Source organism: Sander vitreus, chromosome 10, assembly GCF_031162955.1.
Source record: "Sander vitreus isolate 19-12246 chromosome 10, sanVit1, whole genome shotgun sequence".
Taxonomy (NCBI): Eukaryota; Metazoa; Chordata; class Actinopteri; order Perciformes; family Percidae; genus Sander; species Sander vitreus.
This window is the reverse complement of record NC_135864.1, coordinates 13,670,545-13,686,574: the sequence shown is the minus strand read 5'-3', so window position 1 is coordinate 13,686,574 and position 16,030 is coordinate 13,670,545. Positions and strand designations below refer to the sequence as shown.

The following is a 16,030-nucleotide window of genomic DNA, read 5'->3' as shown; positions in this document are numbered from 1 at the left end:
GTCTGGTTTTAACTCGAGCTTTACCAACACATCCACACACACTTTTTCATCCATCCCTCAGTCTGTGCGGCCCTCACATCAATTACATTTATTAACCATTAACCGTTTTCCAAAATTTCCCACACACTAGCTGCTACATCCGACAAAATGCATTTCAATTATTTTGTATAATATAAAATTTGGCTGTTTCTTTATATATGAAAATACATTTCTACATATATTTAAGTGTTATTGTGTTGTGTATATAATCAGTATTAGGCAAATGAAGCCATGTTTAGGAGTGGCGTCAGGATGTGGATAATTGAAGTCTCTGTCTATGTGGCTGGGCTGTAATATGTTAGGTTTCTGTTCGAGGCCTGCGACAGTGTAGTCAGGTTACATTTGGGCAGCCTGGAAAAATTTACATACAGTCCTCTTCCACATGAGGTCTGCTAAAAACTAGGGGCCAAGTGATGACCCATTATATGTTTCTCAAGATCTGGTGTGTGTATGCATGTGAAGGCACGATATCCCCAAGCCCTGATTCTGAATATTGCCTCATAGAGACTAAACAATTTGACATGTTGATGGTGAGTTGTTACAGCCCTCAGCAACATGTCTGACCCATGATCAGAGTAAAGGCTGTGCCTCTTTATGATGCATTTAATGTAATCAAAATATGTTTTATAACATCTTTATCACAAAGGATGTGAGGATGTTGGATAGTTATGGTTGGCATGTCAGCTCAGGTCTTAACTTCTACTTTGTAGTATGAGGCAGGGCACATCCACCAAACAAAATATGACACGAGTCAGACTTTCTTTCTGGCTCTTCTGGATATTTCATGAACTGTATTGAAATCTTGAAATTCCCTGTGCTTGAATAGTCCGAGCACAAGGTTTTTGGACCTTGATTTTTGCCTTGTTCTCTGCTGGTTAACTAAAATATCTTTGTACATAAAGACTATGGGCTTTAGATCTTAGCTTTGATTAATGAGCTCAAAGAATGTAACAGACTACATAAACCGTCCACTATTATTTACCATGTCTCTCAGAGCTGCCCGCTTTTTGACTTTCATCTACTAATCAGTTAGAAAACATGAGACTCTTTGCACAAATTACTCTATGTTTAAAGAATGGTTACCGAGGAGTAGCTTTACTGTACAGACTCGTAGGAGAGTTGTGTGATATTGTGGATAAACAGAAAAAGTAATTTGTCTAATTCGTAACCCAAAACTTGCCTATACCCAAACCTTTCCTACTCCTTCCTCTCATGAGTAGCACCTGTTGAGGGGCTGTTGTAGCTGCTGCTTGAACAGATATTGTATCTATTCCAGGTCCCGCTGCATCTTTGAGGGCTCGAGTACAGAGCTGACTGCTCTTAGTCTTCAACATTGTCTATAACAATAGGATAGAACGGTGCCTTAGATTGAGATTTAGTATTTTTATTGTATCACAGTTAACTAAGAAAGCTTGTCCTTACCTCGGCCTCGACAATCAGTCTACCTGACATGGGCGACTTTGTGAATATGAATATTTCTCTGGAAGATTTACAAACCTAACAACGCCCTGTCCACAAATAAGATTTGTACTGTAAATATATCTAAAGTGTACTGAGATGATACAAACTGTTAAAACAAATAAAGTCTTGCAAAAATACTCCTTTGCCATGTTTTTAATTTCTCGCTGTAGAGAAGTAAGAGACTTCACATCACTTCCTCCTTTTATTCTTGTTTTACATTTGACTTCACTCAAAGTCTTGATTACATAAGCAGTTTATATTTCAGCATCAATCTCAAAGACCTACTTTTAAAGTCACTCTAAACATTTTTGAAAATTCTGATAATCCGTTCCAACGTGAATGTAACTGATGATTACTTAAAGCTGCTATGTATAAGAAGCAGTATGCAAGTAAAAGCATATTATTCTCTGAAATATTCCAGTAAGGCACTAAAAAGGCTTTTGTCTCCTAAAGATGCACAAAATCTGGATTAGATTAGGCTAATAGTGCACATCACAATCCCACAAAAAATTCTGTTGCCATATTAGTATCCAACACTGAAACAAGTTGCAATGATGTATATGTGGATAAATGAGTTAAGCTAGTGCATCTTTAGTTGAAATAACTTCTATAGTCTGTCAACCTTATAAAGAGAAGTTTCACCAAACTTGACATTTTTATGCTAATTCAGAAATGGAATAACATTTCTGTTGAGGCCTCAATTTCACTCACCAAAAATAAAATGTTCTTTTGCAAATTAACAGTCTAAAAGTCAGTGTTGGTGCAATTTCACTTTAAACCGGTATTCTTCTGCACAGCTGATTGTGCAGTTCACAACTTCTTAGCACAGTCGGGGCAGTGGATGTGATCTCCATTGATGACAAAGCGCTTGTTGGCCAGTGAGAGGCAGCACTTCTTGCAGTTGAAGCAATACTCATGCCAGGAGTATCCCTCATAGTTCACCACATTGGTGCCATGGCCGAACCCTGCGGAGACAGAAGGACATCTGTCAGTCAGCAGCACAAGCATTTCAATTGCGCAGGATAGAATAGAAAATACAAAATATTTTTTTCATTAATCCCATCATTCCGTATTCTAGACAATCATACTAGACAACAAAAACATCAGTTTATGCTGCCCTGACCTGTGATTGGGTTCTTGCATCCATGGCACTTCTTGGCCACATCGGTCTTGAAGCAGTCCACGCAGTAAACTTTGTTCTCGTGTGAAGTGAAGCGAGCTCCTGCCAGAGTCTTACGGCAGGTGTGGCACACGAAACACTCGGAGTGCCAGGGCTGGTCCTGGTAGCTGATCCCTCCAGAAGAGATGGGCTTTTTGAGGGACAGAGAAACACTCGGATCATAATCTCAAACACTACAAGGCTGGAATAGCATTCATTCTGCTGAAAGTGAACTGTCTGCACCACAGTTTTATTTTGTAAAGACAGGACACTGTGCTTGTACCTGCTTGCAGTGGAAGCACTTCTTGGCAAACTTCTTGTCATGGCAGGGAGAACAGTAGATGTCATCACCCTTGGTCAGGAAGCTCTGTGTGCGGATCGGCTGCTTGCATTCAAAGCAGGTGAAGCATTCCTCGTGCCACACCTTGTTCTTGTACTCCACGTTTTGGGATCCTAAAACATAAAAGTAAGTGTTATGGGTTTTTTTAAATCATTTTTTCCACACTGTATGACAATAACGTATCTTTCATCAGCTTGTAACACGTATGAGAAGCTTTATGATGCTGATGCTGAGTGAAGTATCCAGGTTTTTGTGGTTGCACCTTTCCCACAAATAGAAATATTCTAGATGTTTTGTGCATGATTTTTACACACATCTCCAAATGTAATATATCTGGTATCTTTGGAAACTATGGGATCACCAAAGAGAGGTTAAAATAGAGGTCAGGAAATCGCAATATAAATGCAGATTGAATCAGTAAGAAAAGGTTGCACAGATTTAGTCAACCTAAACTGAATGTTAAGAAGCCCTGAATAATATCAAACCCACCTGGCATGACCACCTTGTAGCAGCCCTGGCACCGGTTGCCATCCTCCCGGGAGCCACACTTGCCACACATTATCTTGCCATCATCCCGGGCGCTGAACGGCTCGCTGGCCAGCGGCTTGTAGCACTTGGCACAGCGGAAACAGTCCTCATGCCAGTAGCGGTTCTTGTGGTGCAGCTCCTGAAACACAGAGAGGAGACTCAAGGTGAGCAGAGGTGCCCTCACTAGTTAGTCCTCATGCAGACCTCAATAAAGTGGAGTTTGTTTACTCATCATGTGGACTGAGGCTCAGGGCCAGAATACAGAACAAGGCCATGTGGCAGCCATTAGAGTGGAGATGAAGTGAACTGGGACGTGGTGAGCCATGAAGGAGTTAGGGGACTTAGGTGGTGCAAATGTGATGTAAAGTATTTAAGCCTCATTAGTAGTAATGACACATCTTTTTTCACACATTCAACTGCCTGTGACAGAGTGGTGAGAGTATTTTAGAAGCAGCCAGATGACAGACAGGTTGTATAACAGCTTAAGACAGAGCTCTGTGAACAGATAGATACATCCATCCTCACTTATTATCTGTGTTTGTATTAATCCAATAACATCCATAGTAGATATCTTAAAATTGAAGGTGGATAGGTCATGGTAAGAAAAAGCACATGTGATCAATGATCATCAATGATGGCTGAATTCTATTCATTCTCTGCTGGCTCACTGTCACAGTGTCATGGCTTAAAGGGACACTTGAATAGAACAGAGCCATTGTTAGTGTAATTACACACAAGTCAAAATGTCTGCTGAGGAAAAGGCCTATGAGCAGACCATACATTTACTGACTTGTTTTTGGTCAAAGTCAAAAAAAGTTTCAGGTGTTTGGTTCTCTCTGTGTCACCAACACACTGATAGATAGTGTGTTTAATGTGACATCAGTATAAGTATTTATTATAATGTTGTCCTTGGAATCTGTAGAAATCCATAGAGACAAATAATAAATATGAAGCTACTTATATCATGATTACTGACAAAAGGGTTCAGGTTATTTGTTTTTTGTTTTTTTAGGTTAGTTTACATGACAATGCTATCAAATGTAAACCACACATCTCTAAATTTGATTAAGACATTTTAATATAAACTGAAGTATAAGTAAGTGTTGTTAAGTGTTCCTTTATGGATTAAGAAAATTCACCTTGTAAAACTCAAAAAGTACATTTGCTGTACCTGCAATTTTCAGAACATACTGTATACATCTTTGGGTATTTTCACAAAAACCAACAATCAAAAAGTGACTTAATATATGAATATGGCATGCTGTACAAATACAGTTTAGACACCAAGTAAATTATTCAATACTGTTAGTTTATTAACTAACTACAATATAAAGCATGATAAACAAACATGTTTAAGTTAACATTTCTGTTCATCATTATTTTTTTTGTTTATTCTTAATTATAAATTTTTTTGGTCACTCTCTTCGTTACTCATTCATTCTTTTTCTTTCACTCAGACACATTGTGTTTTTTTCACCTTGGCGTCAGCACCGATGGGGCGTTTGCACTCTGCGCAGGTGTTGGCACAGAGCTTATCGAAGCACTTGGTGCACACATGCTTTTCGTCCTTCTTCACATATTTCTTCCCGTGCAGGTTGTCCCGGCAGTAGTAGCAGTCGAAGCGATCAGTCATGGTGGAGCTGAGATAACTCCTGGCACCTGCAGAAACACGAGAGACTGTCAGACTTCCACAGCTCCTATCCTCCCTACATGATGTTTCCTTGAGACACCTGATGGGGACAGTGTTGCCTTTTCTAACATACTCATGAATCGTTGAACAATGCAAGTCAATGAATACATTTATTTATATCACGCTTACAACACCATATAGTTGATTTAAAGTGCTTTACAGCTCAGAGACAAAACCAATCAAAAGAAATTAGAAACAAAAATGAGCATTTAATGACTGGAGTTTGGTGAACAGCACAATTATGCCCAAGGCAGATATTGTAAATCGGACCTCTGTACCTTAAAATGCAAAAAAAAACAAATATGTGCAGAAATCAGACAAAGTATATTTTACGTGTTTTCCCTTTAACATTAGTAAGACACAGTGAGATGCAGCTCTAACAGCAGCATACCAAACTAATGAGAGAAGTGTGAGTGAGGTTAAAAAGCAGCCCACAGATGGCTGCTTGTTGTCTGCTTACTTTCTGGCCTGCAGACGTTTTATCAAGCTCTCCCTGGAAAGCTTAGGTCATATTATTAGATCGTAGGGCTCATTCCCCACATTGAAGACCTCCTTCCCATGAGTCCAGCCCACACTCTTTCTCTTTTTTCTGCATTTTGGCCAGGTCATTTTATTGGCTGTTAGTGTAAATCCCAAGTTGCTTCTTCAATCATCAACATTCCTGCGTTCCCATCACAGGCGGTGTCCACTGGGAGCCAACAGAGTAGTTTCCTGGAACAACTGTGCATATGGGTGGAGTGTGGATGCTTTATCTACATCACTTCTCTCTCACACAGGATGTCATGGTGTCAGCAGCTGAGCAGTATGTGAACTTTAGCAAAAGTGATTCATATATCATTTTAATCCGGTAAGCACAAACGGAGGAAACAATGGGTGGAATGGCCTTGTAACCATAGGGACAAGGAAAATATTTATGAAAAGGAACTGCAGTTATTTAAGTGGGATGCGGTAAACAGCCGTGTGACAGAGATTAGCCTCCTGGAGCGTGGTATGTGCAACTGGTGTGTGTGTGTGTGTGTGTGTGTGTGTGTGTGTGTGTGTGTGTGTGTGTGTGTGTGTGTGTGTGTGTGTGTGTGTGTGGATAATTGGGGGAGGAGTTTCTATCTGCAGCTGTGCTCCAGGGATAAAGACTGGACTGAGGACTGAGCCATCACACACCCCAATCTGCCTACACTCACCTTTCTTGTAGCATTTAATGGAAACTAATGCAAGAAAACCCCGCCCAGTCCAACACTGTCAAATCACACACAATGCTCGGGTCTCATTACTGAGCCCAGCCAGCACAGAGATCTATTTTAGACATGGACACACTATTTAAAGCATTGACCTTCCAGAGGGGACAAATGGAGACAGATGCAGAGTGATGGCTACTGGGACTATGGAGCTATTGTGGCTTCAGTTGAGACATGTCCAGTAACTTTAATCTTTTGTTACAAACAGTGTGACAGCTGCCCCTTGTCAAATAGACGAGGTATGTACCGATGCTCAGCTGTGGAGGGGAGTGGAGTGTACCACTGGGGTCCCTTTGGGGAGCAGGAAAGGTCAACGTGAGCCCAGTTTGAGAGGTGAGTCAGAGCGGTGTGAGATGATCAAAGGCAGAGTGACCCAGACAGTTGATCAGCCAAAGTCAACAGTTACACATCTTGCTATTATGCTGATTTGGAGAAAAAAAATCACTGAATTACAGCAAAAGATTAAAGAATAATGCAAACCGTAAAACAGCCTGTTCTTTAGCCTTTCTCCAACATGCATCAACAAATAAAAAATAAAAGAGAGCTCCACATATTTCTACGACAAGGTGCCACCATCATAAAACTACAACTGCTCAGTTTATTTTTTATTTTAAAGATTATTTTTGGGCATTTTTAGGCCATTATTGACAGGACAGCTGAAGAAACAAAAGGGTAGAGAGAGGGGGAATGATATGCAGCAAAGGGCTGCAGGTCGGAGTCAATCCCGGGCCCGCTGTGTTAAGGAGTAAACCTCTATATATGGGCGCCCGCTCTACCAACTGCTCAGTTTATTTAACATCCATTTGACTGGAGAAAAAAATTCAATCATCCACCCCATGAGTAAGATTAAATACTTTCTTAAACTTATGTGCTCATTATAATGAACTTCATCTGAAAACATTATTTGGTTTCATCTAAATAAAAAAATACTTTTTCAGGCTTATATATATATATATTCTCCCCAACCAGAGAAGGGGAAGTTTTAGATTTTAGATTTGGACATTCAAGCATCGTAGCTCTTCATTTTCCTGCAAAAGGTTGTTTGAACATGTTACTGAACACATTAACAAGACATCAACAAAAGCTCCAAAAAGCTGAGTGGACCTTGGAGATTACATATTGTTACACATTTCAACTTCAACCATCCGTATTGTATAAGCACTATAATAAAACCCAGAAATCTATCTATCTAGTAAAAAATGTGCAAATTTCAAATTGGTTGAGTTTTAAAAGAAATAGATCAACTGAATGATTTAGTGTTCCTTTATGGGTAGAGACAATGCTCCTACTTCTCAAGCTAAAATAAACATTTAAAATGCATTGTCACAAAGATGAAAACAAGGCTGTTTTTCTAAGCTCATGAAGAGTCGACGTTTTCACAGGGCAGCAATATCATGTTAAAAACCGTTTTACAAATTCAGTTGAAATATAGAACAATTCTTCCTAAGCTTCAAATAGAGGCATGCCAATAGCAGACACATTTTACACTTTGCAGCTGATTACTGATAACATATTCAATAACTTATTAATTTAGCATCCAATGTTGGCACCAGCTTTTTTTAAATAATTTTACCTGAGTGTCTGAAAGTCATGATTCCAGTCAGAAGGAAAAGAAGAAGGAGAAAACGAAGACAATACAGGGATAGGAGGAGATGGTAGCATCCACAGAGGGTCAAACCCAGAGCCCCTAAGCCTTGGTATGTTATTGGGGGGCTGTATATACCCCTCTGTGACCCACACACACCCCCAATATCCAAATCCAACCCTGACCCTCCACTCCTTTTAGGGTATGCATTAGAGAATAGAGTGGATGACAGAGAGTATGAGGGGGTAGATTATGTGATAGAGATTGGAATCCACTGCTGTAACATCAGTAAAAAATAGGTTTTTGAATGATGGCCCCGAGGGATAATAGATACTCCCACTGCCCCAACATAAACTGTTTTGTTAGTGTTCTGGACATGTACAGAAGAAATGTTGGATCACTTAACAACATAACTTAAAGGGATGACTCACAGGAGGAGCAAGTTGATATGATTGACTGAGCTGAGGAGAGACAAAGTGTGGAGGAGTGTTCATGTCTCATGTCTGTGTGTATACATGAATACTCTATGTCAGAATTTTCTAGACTACAATGTTGTATACTCTAAACTAAAGTGAGCCAGAGCAGAATATTTTAAAATGTCAGTGATGATTTTTTCTCTCTGTTATCTTTTGGTGATTCTTATTCCAAGAGAGAATATTTCCGTTAAAGCTGCAGGAAACACCAGCTGCGTTCCTCAAGTAAAAAGACGTCATGAATACGCTCCTCTCTCAAAAACTAATGCTCTCACAGTGCATCAATACTCTATCAGACAATAGCTATAGTTGATGTCAAGGTTATAATTAACACATTTTAAGCCATACTTTAAAAAGTTCCAAAGTCAATATTATATAGTGCAGCTAAATACTACTAATAATGGAAATCAGCTTCATTGGAGCTTTAACAATCCAAACAAAAAGCCCAGGTATTTTATAATGCATGTATTTAAACCTGCAATAACAGACTGAAACAAGCTGTGAACACAACGCCGACAAAGTTGATATAGGGAACTTGTGAAAATGTGCAAATTTGCACATCCAACAGGCACAAAGCAAAGAAAGCATTCAGTTACAGTAAAGTTGTGTTGCTGATCATCTGATGAGTGTCCACATCCAATATTCACATGTTTGTGGTCCTAACAACTCCTGAGGGAAATATCTGGCTCTTGAGCTACTAAATGCTCCACTATGTTTACCAGCTAGTCGCTAACTGTGTCCGTTTGCTCTTGCTTGGTGCTGAGCAGGTAGTGTGCAATGAGTTTTGGGCATGAAAACCAAAACATTGAGCTGAAAGAAGCTAAAACGTTCTGCAGAGCTGATAGTATATATGGGTTCTGATTGGGTTGGCCACTCAGAGAGTCAGACGAGCTTACAGTAAATACAGAAATATAGGATCATAATGGGAATGAGAGGAGACTGAAAGCCTCAAGAGACAGGACATAAATGCGTTAGACTCATGATACTTTCACTGGCCTCAGTTAGGAGACATAATACTTTCCTTCTAAAAACTTATTTATTTACTGTATTAAATAAACGTCTTCATATGTCAAACATAATACAAATCAATGCAACTGTGTGTGTGCGTGCATGTGTGCATGTGTGCTTGTATAAAGGGCATCTGGTTGTAATTACAGATTTGATTTGGTCCATTACCATGAAGCACAGCACTGCATTTGTCCTTTTCTAATATGTCACCCAATTACTCTAAAACCACAAAGACTAATTAATGAGCAGGAAGGCGCCATGACTCCCAGTCTTTAAAAACCTCTCCATTCCACTCCGTGTTACATCAGGACATCTTGTCCTTCTCCTCTATTTTTCTTTGTACTTGCGTTAACACAGACTGTTCTTGTTTCAAATGTTTTAAATGTCTAACCAGATACATTGCTCTTTCCCTCCATTTCGCATCTCTCCATGATGCATTTCTCTCTGGTTCCATCATTGGCAGTGTTGTATTAATGGGGATTGATGATGATGGTGAATCGAAAACATATAAGGAGGATAATTAGGAAATAAAATGTGTGAACATCTTACCATTATATTTTATTGGGCAGCAGCATTCAGCAAATACATGTGCATAATGCAGAATAAACTGCTTAAGGCATCATAATCTCTCTGTGTTGGTTAAGGTCACTCATGGTTCATTCAATTGCCATTTCATTCATCTGATAAAACACATGTACATCAAAAGTCCAATGATAGAAAAATGCCAAATTTTCCACTCAAAACTGTGTATTACATGTTTGCCAGACTACTATTAAGTTGCTAAATGAGCTTTTTAATAGCCAAGAGGCAACACTGAGCACACAATTCATGATATGCATTGCATTTCACGATAGGATGTATGTAAGAGAGTATATTACAGTCTGTTTCCATTAGTGGCAAAGACCATTTTAAATGCTTTTTTCAGAGATGTCAAATTAGACACATCACCAGCTACATATTTAACAGGATTCTCTTATTTGGAAATACTATATTTATAGTTTTGTTTATTGTTCCAAATGATCAGGAGGATTTCTGCTCTATTAAAAGCGGGGCTTTGGAGGTGGCAGGTTGGGAGGTGGGCAATGCATTCCAGCTATGTTGTCTATCAGGGCAGCAGTCACTGGGTGGAGTTAACACCTTCACCGGATGAGACTGTGAATACGCAGCACTATCTGAAACCAGATGTACTTTATATTAGTCCTGTCAGAACATCAAAACAGGAAGAAAATCGATGAACAAGCCCTGCAGAAGCCCATCACCTCTCGTCTCTGTAAGTGGTAGATTTTGGGCTTGCCGGCACAAAGCAACAGGAAATCTGGCCTGTACTTCTTGAACAAATCGCTCAGTGTGACTGGAACAACAGCCCGCACTCGCTTCACTGTTACCATCAGCATCAAAAACCTTAACGTGTCTGAGAGCTCATATCGCAACATGACCTCTCGCCCTGCACATCCTTGTGTCTCAGTCACTCTCCAAATCTGGTTAGTGGGTAGACAGAGCAGTAGACTGAGCCAAACTATCTCTGTCAGGGAAACGGTGACTCACACCATACACACAAACAGACACAAAAACACACTGACAATACACACACTCTCATTTGTCTGTATTACAACACAGACATAAGGTCAGTGAGTGACTGAAAAACTAGGGTGTGGCTGCAAGACCCAGACACATTGAGGTCAAACATGTGTGGACAAAAGGGCACGAGGGGAGCTCTATCAACACAGTAACACTCCTGTCCAAAGGATATGGTTTGAGTGTTGCTAACTAACACACACACACACACACACACACACACACACACACACACACACACACACACACACACACACACACACACACACACACACACACACACACACACACACACAAGCACTTTCAGATAAAGCCTTCACTGTAGGCCAGGGAGCACTTCAGCGCTCATTGTTTTCACATGACTCGAGCCTCTAAACAGAAAAAGCCAGTCCCTCCTGCTGATGTGTGGAGCAATATTTTTAAGTAACATAACTGTATGCTTGAATATAGCTTTAATGTGTCAGTAAGCATGCACATAAAACATCCGAAAACATCCTAAAACATATTCTTGATAAATTCTGTGACATGTGAGCTTCTTGCATCACTCAAGTTTTCAGCTTGTAGATGAAATGGTCAAACCACAGAAAGACACATTTTTTGAAAAGGCCATTAGTAGTGGAAAATAACCAAACAACTTAGTACATAGATTGAAGTTCTGTATTTACGTTAACTTAAGGGTAATTTTTATTACAATTAATTATTTTAATTGTATGCTACTTTATACTTGCACTTTTGTACTCTATTACAGTGATCTAACAGCTATAGTTACTAGATACCTGGCAGAATAATTTGATCATTAGCCTCTAAAATATGATGATTTCTAATGGACTTAAAGGGGAACATCACCTAAATTAAGAATTCCAATATGTTATTCCCATGGCCAAGGAAGGTTCGATCAATATTTGTGAACATGAGCCACTCTCGCCAAACCAGAGAAGTTAAGTCTCCATAGACAATGAAGGGGAGACAACAGACCCACAGAATGTTATTTTTCTTTTTTTTTTTTTACATCCAAATGAGTTGTATTCCTAGTCTTAAATCATAGGAATAACATGTATACATTTTGAAAATGGGCGTTCCGCTTTAAGCCTAAATGTATAGTTCAAATCAGCTCCAACTCAATCAACTACAAAAGTAAAATGCTGTTTAGCACTTTTACTTTTGATACTTTATTGTAAGTACATTTTGCTGATACATTATGTGTATTTTGTACATTTACTTATAGGTAACATTTTGAATGTAGGACTTTTTTACACGTTACAGCGTAAATGTATTTGCACTGTGTTATTGTGAAGGAGTACTTCTTCCACTACTATATAAAATCATGAACACACTCGCTTTTTCTCTTTTCAAAATCTTACTGTCCATGAGGCATCCAACCCTCTCAGTCTCTTTCATTCCCTCTTATTGTGGCTCTTGCGCTCTCCTCATTTCTGTCTCACTTTCTTCTTGTTCTTTTATTCACAAAGTAATCATCTGCAATTCAGCTGAGGTTGAGGAGCCGTTCGACATCCACTAGAGAGAATATTGCCTCCACTCAGCTCGCTCAGACAAACAAGCAGCATTGCCTATTTAGAAGTAGTGTGCCGGGCTGGTGAAAGCGCTGTTTCATCAACTCGGTCCTCTACACTCAGACACACCCTCTCTCTCTCTCTCTCTCTCTCTCTCTCTCTGCTCCATTTTCAAGAATAAAAGGCATGATAAAACTGTCCTCTCAACAAAAGCATGTCTCTGCCTGAGTAAACTGCAGGCACCAAAGCTCCCAGTCTCCTTTAAGTGTGGCAGATGTCCTGCAGCTCGTCTGATGGAGAGAAGGCCTCACAGGCACTGGCATACAACAGCTTCATAGAAGAGTGATATGAATTATACACTACATACCGGCTTTATGAATGAATAATCTGTAACCGCGCTGTTGGATTTGTACACTGCTTTTGTGCTGGTTTTAGATCAAACATTTAAAATTAAAAGACTAGTCTTTAAAGTGATTTATACATTGCTGCAACAAAAAAAGCACTAAAGAAAGAACAGCCTTTTAAAGTTGAAAGTGGGTTTCTTCATTACTCTGTGAAATACAAAGTTTTTATGGCTTTTGAAGGTTGGTGAAGTCATACTGGAGCCACAAGGAGGTCCAGTGTGCCAGAGAAAGGACGGTAATCTCCAGGTCTCTTTAATGACATCATGCATTTGGATTGGCAGCTGCCCAAACCAGAAAGGGACGAGACGCTAAGCTGATGTATGTTTTAACAATTTCGAGCCACACATGGTGCCTTTGGGCTCTGCTGTTCATTATACAGATGCCAGCGGTACAATAATATTATTATTATAACACACCATTTGATCTTCGAGATAAGTAGCTATAGATCTGATACTTCTATTAGTGACTGTTTGTGCTGGAGTGCATTACATTGCCAGACATTACAGTATGAAGGAGAAAGAAGATGGAAGAGTTATTCAGATCCTTTACTTGAGTAAAAACAGCAACACCACACTACAAAAATACTTTATTACAAGTAAAAGTCACACATTCAAAACTTATATTTATAAATCTATATTAATGGATCATAATTAGTGATGCAATAACATGTAAGTATTATTTTAATGCTGTATCTTCATGAGTTAGCAAATTGTAATTGCTTTTTTTTTGGGAGGTTTTGGCTGTAACAGTGCATCATATTTTATAAAGTTTTGTTTCAAGAATCTTAATATGAAAAGTAGAAACAATTTAAAGCTGTTTTATAGAGTGAAAAGTACGATAGTTCCCTAGGAAATGTAAAGTAGAATCCAATTAAAATCACTCAATTAAGTACCTCAAAATTCCCCAATATGCTGTTTGGTTTTTAACAACGACATCGTTTTTCACTTTAAGAGGAAATCAAGAACTCACTGACACAGACAAAGGTTTATTCCTGGAATAAAAAGCTCAAAAGTGAACTTTCCCCGGTAAAAATATGAATACTAACATATAGGGTGGAAATATAGAGATGTATAGTCCAAAATACGCGCAGTGCCAAACAAAGTGCATCACCAGTTACACAGCGCAACACTGTGCCCAAAATGGTCAAGTGGTCTAAAAGAAATTTGTCGCACATCTCAGTATTTTCCAGTCAGGACCCTCTGTGTGTAAGTCAGGATGTAACTGACTCGAGTTATGTCGGACACCTTCACTAGATAAGATGAAAGCAACAATTGCGCATTTGACATAACTGTAGGCCTACTTAAATGCACCAAATAACCGGCTTGTGATAAACATCCTCTGTCTACCTGTTAAGTAAACTGAACAGCTGCCAGATACTCCGAGTGAAACACAGCTGTGGTTTTGGACTCACCTCTTCCAAAGCGAGCAGATGAGATGTCTTTCACTCGACACCAGCAGCAGTATGTGTCCGGTGGGTTTAGCCGAGAGGTAAAATCTGCGGAGGCAAGGCAGCTTTAAAAGACAGAGGGGGAGCAGGGAGAAAAAAAACTGCAGGACATGAGCCAAACCTCTATAAACTCTCATAAACAATGACCTCAACCAGGAATTTACAAGTAAAATTCTCATTGGCCCTTCACTCGAAGCAAACGGGATCACGAAGCAAATAAAGTCATAACTTTTCTGCATCAACGAGCACGGAGACTCAAAAATAGCCTGTCTGTGTTAGAGGAAGGCGGTGCAGGAGTATTCACTTATTATATTGATCAGCCTTACAATATTTTAACATTTCTGCTGTTTACAAAGATGGACAGACTTGTTAAGTTGACACACGTTTGTCCTTCTGTATTGGCCTCACTCGTCTCCTTCTTTGGTAATGAATAGAGGAATTACATCCAGATGACTCATTCTTAACCCAAAAGTAAATACAGTACATGCAGCCTGTAAGCATAACCCTCAAAGTTAATCCATTACAATGACAAGTGGATGATGAAATGCCCAAAACGTGTTTAAGCTTTTATATTACATGTCATTGCAAATAAACAGCTCTTTGAGCTACATCCACAGTGTATCCATGCATGAGATAAACATCTGTCTCTAAGGTGAGAGTTTGTTTGTACAGTTAATATGAAGATATGAAGGTAAGGTTTTAAGGTCATGTCTGTTGTGTTTAAGGGGGATCAGGCCAAAATATGGCTTCTTAATAAGTACATGCTGGAACAAGAAATACTGTATGTCTTCTTCATCTGCTAATAAAAAAAGCTTTCAATTGGTTACTGTAGGCTACATGACTGTACAATGACCTGTGCGCCCCCCCATATATATCTACCTTCATCTGCTATTGTAAAAGAGGAGTGTAATTTGTCTTATACAAAGACTTTTTACTTGATTTACAGTTCAGCTGAAAGACAATTGTCTGCTCAAGCCAAAGCAAAGTGGCTATTTAAAACTACTATTTCCTCTCTGGACTGTAACTCCACCATACAGACATTCTTGAGAGGACTGGAGGGAGTTGTGCCCATATTAGGAACATGTTACCTGACATCTGGCACAAATTGTGCCTGGGTGAATAAAATAGCACCGTCTTGGCCGTGCAGGATGGGTGCGGCTTTCATATCAACACCACTCTGCCCCTTTATTTTGGACGGATGAGTGAAATGTGTCATCAAAATTTGTTTATTTTTATTTAATTTGTTTTGGGGGGGAGGTGAAAAGATTTTAGTTTAGGTATTTTTTGATGTATTTAATCAGGAAAATGGTAGATCAATTTATGTTTTTTAAGCTTGATGAGTGTTTGATCAAATTGGGGGAAAAATGTAGTTATTAGAGCCAGGTGCATACTTCACATGCTTCCTTAGAATTAAAAATGTATTTATTCCATAAAGACAGCATGAGAAGACGTCATTTAGCTCTAACATCACACACTAGAGAATGTTTGACACCTCCAGGGTCATAACAGAAAACCCTACCCCAGAGTTAACCTACAACAAGGAATAATCCATGCATTGTTATTCACAGGTCTAGACTG

The 16,030-nt window shown here is 39.3% G+C and overlaps 1 protein-coding gene across 2 annotated transcripts; it reads right to left on the bottom strand.

The window, feature by feature from the left end:
• Positions 1–1,689: 1,689 nt before the first annotated feature.
• On the bottom strand, positions 1,690–14,552 carry fhl1a (four and a half LIM domains 1a). 2 transcript variants are annotated; one of them, XM_078260351.1, is made up of 6 exons: positions 14,417–14,552; positions 5,005–5,186; positions 3,489–3,666; positions 2,943–3,112; positions 2,624–2,810; positions 1,690–2,465 (listed from the first exon to the last, which is right to left on the bottom strand). In XM_078260351.1, the coding sequence occupies exons 2-6, from the start codon at positions 5,158–5,160 to the stop codon at positions 2,311–2,313; spliced, it is 846 nt and encodes a 281-aa protein (XP_078116477.1). In that variant the 5' UTR covers positions 5,161–5,186; positions 14,417–14,552; the 3' UTR covers positions 1,690–2,310. The 2 variants fall into 2 exon arrangements, with proteins under 2 accessions (XP_078116477.1, XP_078116476.1); XM_078260350.1 differs by lacking the exon at positions 14,417–14,552 and adding an exon at positions 12,452–12,473.
• Positions 14,553–16,030: the final 1,478 nt, after the last annotated feature.

Excerpts from the sequence above, each read along its gene's own strand:
- fhl1a (XM_078260350.1), bottom strand. Across the intron at positions 3,667-5,004 it reads CCATCGGTGCTGACGCCAAG|GAGCTGCACCACAAGAACCG; the intron begins GTGAAAAAAACA and ends TCTGTGTTTCAG. Across the intron at positions 2,811-2,942 it reads AGTGCTTCCACTGCAAGCAG|CCCATCTCTTCTGGAGGGAT; the intron begins GTACAAGCACAG and ends TCCCTCAAAAAG.